The 3,354-nt window shown below is 25.8% G+C and overlaps 1 protein-coding gene across 1 annotated transcript; it reads left to right on the top strand.

The window, feature by feature from the left end:
- Positions 1-1,233: 1,233 nt before the first annotated feature.
- On the top strand, positions 1,234-3,000 carry LOC120076521 (protein RADIALIS-like 6). The gene is made up of 2 exons (XM_039030373.2): positions 1,234-1,521; positions 2,784-3,000. The coding sequence occupies exons 1-2, from the start codon at positions 1,247-1,249 to the stop codon at positions 2,806-2,808; spliced, it is 300 nt and encodes a 99-aa protein (XP_038886301.1). The 5' UTR covers positions 1,234-1,246; the 3' UTR covers positions 2,809-3,000.
- Positions 3,001-3,354: the final 354 nt, after the last annotated feature.

Here is a 3,354-nt window from a genome sequence, read left to right as displayed (position 1 = left end):
ATTAAGTCTATTTTCCTTCTATTTTTTACAATAATTTGCATCTTTTTTAATTATAATGGTTGAATTCTTAGTCAAATTCCAAAAACAAAAACAAGATTTTAAAAGCTTCTTTTTTGTTTTCAAAATTTTGCTTGGTTTTTTAAATGATCGATAAAAGTAGATAATAAATTAAGAAATTTGGAGATGGAAATAGTGTCTTTAAGCTTAATTTTCAAAAACAAAAAACAAAAACCTAGGCCCCGTTTGGTAATAATTTTGTTTTTTTTTGTTTTTTTTTTTAAAAAAATTAAGTCTATAGACACTATTTCCACCTCTAAATTTTTTTCTTTTGTTATTTACATTTCACTAATGGTTTAAAAAACCAAGCCAAATTTTGAGAACTAAAAAAAATAACTTTCAAAAAGTTGTTTTTGTTTTTGGAATATAGTTAAGAATTCAACTATTGTATCCAAGAAATATGCAAATCACTATAAGAAATGTGGATGAAATAAGCTTAATTTTTCAAAAATAAAAATAAAAAACTAAGGTCCCGTTTAATAATCATTTTGTTTTTTGTTTTTGTTTTTGAAAACTAAGCCAATAGACACTACTTCCACCTTCAAATTTTTTTATTTGTTATTTACTTTTCACTAATGGTTTAAAAACCAAGTTAAATTTTGATAACTAAAAAAAGTAATTTTCAAAAACTTGTTTTTGTTATCCGAATTTAACTAAGAATTCAACCATTGTACTTAAAAAAGAAGTAAATCATTGTAAATATCGATAAAATAAGATTAATTTTAAAATAAAAAATAAAAAACTAAATAATTATCAAATAGAGTATAAATGATTATCAAACGAGCGTAAAAGATGAACCAAACAAAACTGTGGGATTACGTGAACTTATGGGCTTAATTTTTTTCAAAACCAAATAGTAATAAAATGAAGATCTATCTTAGTGGAGTTAATATTGATTCCAACTTTTATTTAAATCATAATAATAAAAACGATTTAAAAAAAAAAAATTGGTGGATGACCATTAATTTTGACCAAGAAGCAACTTGGCCAGGAATAAGAGAGCGGAAGAAAAGTGTATTTTGAAGAATAACTTTATGTCACATTTAAAAAAAAAAAAAAAAAAAAAAAAAAAAAAAAAAAAAAAACCCTAATTTATTTAATTTTTAAAATAAAAAATTAATATTGCTTTTGTTGTGTCTATAAATAGAAAAGCAATAGGAGAACTAAGACACATATAACATTATTAAGAATGGCTTCATCTGCATCATCTTCTTCATCTTCATCTTCAAGTTGGAGTTCAAAGCAAAACAAGATGTTTGAAAATGCTCTGACGGTGTACGACAAGGACTCGCCAGACCGGTGGCAAAAGCTGGCGAGTGCCATCGGCGGGAAGACGGCGGAGGAAGTGAAGACGCACTACGATATGTTGGTGGAGGATGTTCACAATATTGAGACCGGGAGAGTTCCTTTGCCAAATTACTCTAAACACTATTCCTACAACAACTTTCTCGATGAAGAGCAAAGGCAATCTCTTTTTCTTCTCTTTAAACCCTTCATTATTTTTATGTGATTCTCGATTTTCTTTTCGTTTAAAATTGGATTGGGATGAGAAGGATCGTAACATTTTAAGCTCAAAAATCATTACAAAGACTAACCGTTATAATAATAAAATAATTTAAGACAACAACTCTTACGGTGACTTTCTGATATGTTGTATTTTTAGTAGTTCAATTTTTTTTTTAAAAAAAAAAGATTCACTTTAAAATATGAATCAAATATAAAGCAAAAGAAAAGTAAGTTAAGATTATCTTATTTGAGCTATAATATATAAAATTATAAGGTGTTACAATATATGAGAAAAATGTATTTTGATTTATTGTATAGTTATGTCATTTATTAAAATATATGTCACTATCAATTAAAAGTAGTGACTGCCATTGAAGTATATGTGAAGGGAATTGTCCTTAGCCAAGTTTGTGAGTTGGATTGGGTTGTGACATCACAACTTTTAAACTTAATATAATTGTTCTCTAAAATTTCTCAACTCAAAATACCTTTATTAAAACAATAAATCAAATCTAATGAGAAGAAGAAGAAGACGTTTGAATTATTTGGATTACTCACAATTTGTTTGAAGAATAAAAAATAGAATATATATATATATATATATATATATATATATGAGTTAGAGTTAAATATAGAAAAATGAACCAAAATATTTACAAATATAGCAAAGTATCACTATTTATCAGTGATAGATACTGATAGACATTGATAGACTACTATAATCTATTACTGATAGATACTGATTACCTATCACCAGTAGACAATAACATTTTGTTATATTTGAAACTATTTTCAACAATTTTTTATTTTATATATATATATATATCAACTATGGAATTGAGTTTAACAACTTCATTTGAATAACTCAAAATAAAAATTCCAAATTATCATATATTTCCCAGGTTGGTTCCATCCAATTTAAACTAATTAACTAAACCGTGAAGTTTTCATTTATTTACAAATTATAACTTTGGTTCAAAACTTGATGGATTGAGTCGAGTTCTTTGGAGTCATTGCATCTGAGAGGGAATATGAAGGTTACTATGTTTCATTAACCAAATTTGTTGAAGGAATAGAAAGTAAGTCTAAATTTTTAATCCAACGGTCTACAAAAAGTAATAGTTTAAAACTATTATAAAAAGTATTTAAGGGATTTTTATTTTTATTGATTATTGGCTAATTGTGGATTAATGGGTGATCTCTCTTTGATTTATATGCAGATTGAAGGGTCTAAAGCTACAATGATTTGGCAACAACATACAAGATTGGAGTAAAGAATAAAAAGCTACTACAATTCAACCAAAGCTCCAAAACTGAAATATTGCACTTGTAGATATATATATATAAGAAGAATATTCTACAAAGTTTTTTTTTTCTTTCCACTGTACTATATATATAAAGTATTTATACGGTATAAAATGACATATATTTTGATTACTTATTGTGTTGTATGTATCTAATTAATCTTACCCCATGTTGTGGGGTATAAGTAATTAAGGGCATCTATTCAAACGGCAAAAATCGAACTATTTCTCAAAAGCGAATCAAATCGAGTCGAAAATGCAATGAAACTGAAAAACTTAGTTCGATCTAGTTTAAAGAAATTTTGAAACTGAATTAATTTGGTTTGGTTCGGTTTCAATTTCGAAACCAAATTTGAAATTGAACTGAACCATTTTTAACTTATATATATATGTATCAAAAAAAGAATAAAACCAAATTTAAAACCGTTTAAAGAACAAAACCGAATTTAAAAACGAACCGAATCAAATTGCTTTTTAATTTAAAAAA

The sequence above is a fragment of the Benincasa hispida genome, chromosome 4, assembly GCF_027475165.1.
Source record: "Benincasa hispida cultivar pf3 chromosome 4, pf3_genome.v1.1, whole genome shotgun sequence".
NCBI classification, from domain to species: Eukaryota; Viridiplantae; Streptophyta; class Magnoliopsida; order Cucurbitales; family Cucurbitaceae; genus Benincasa; species Benincasa hispida.
The sequence above is the reverse complement of the archived record's forward strand: the minus strand, read 5'-3'. Positions and strand labels throughout refer to the sequence as shown.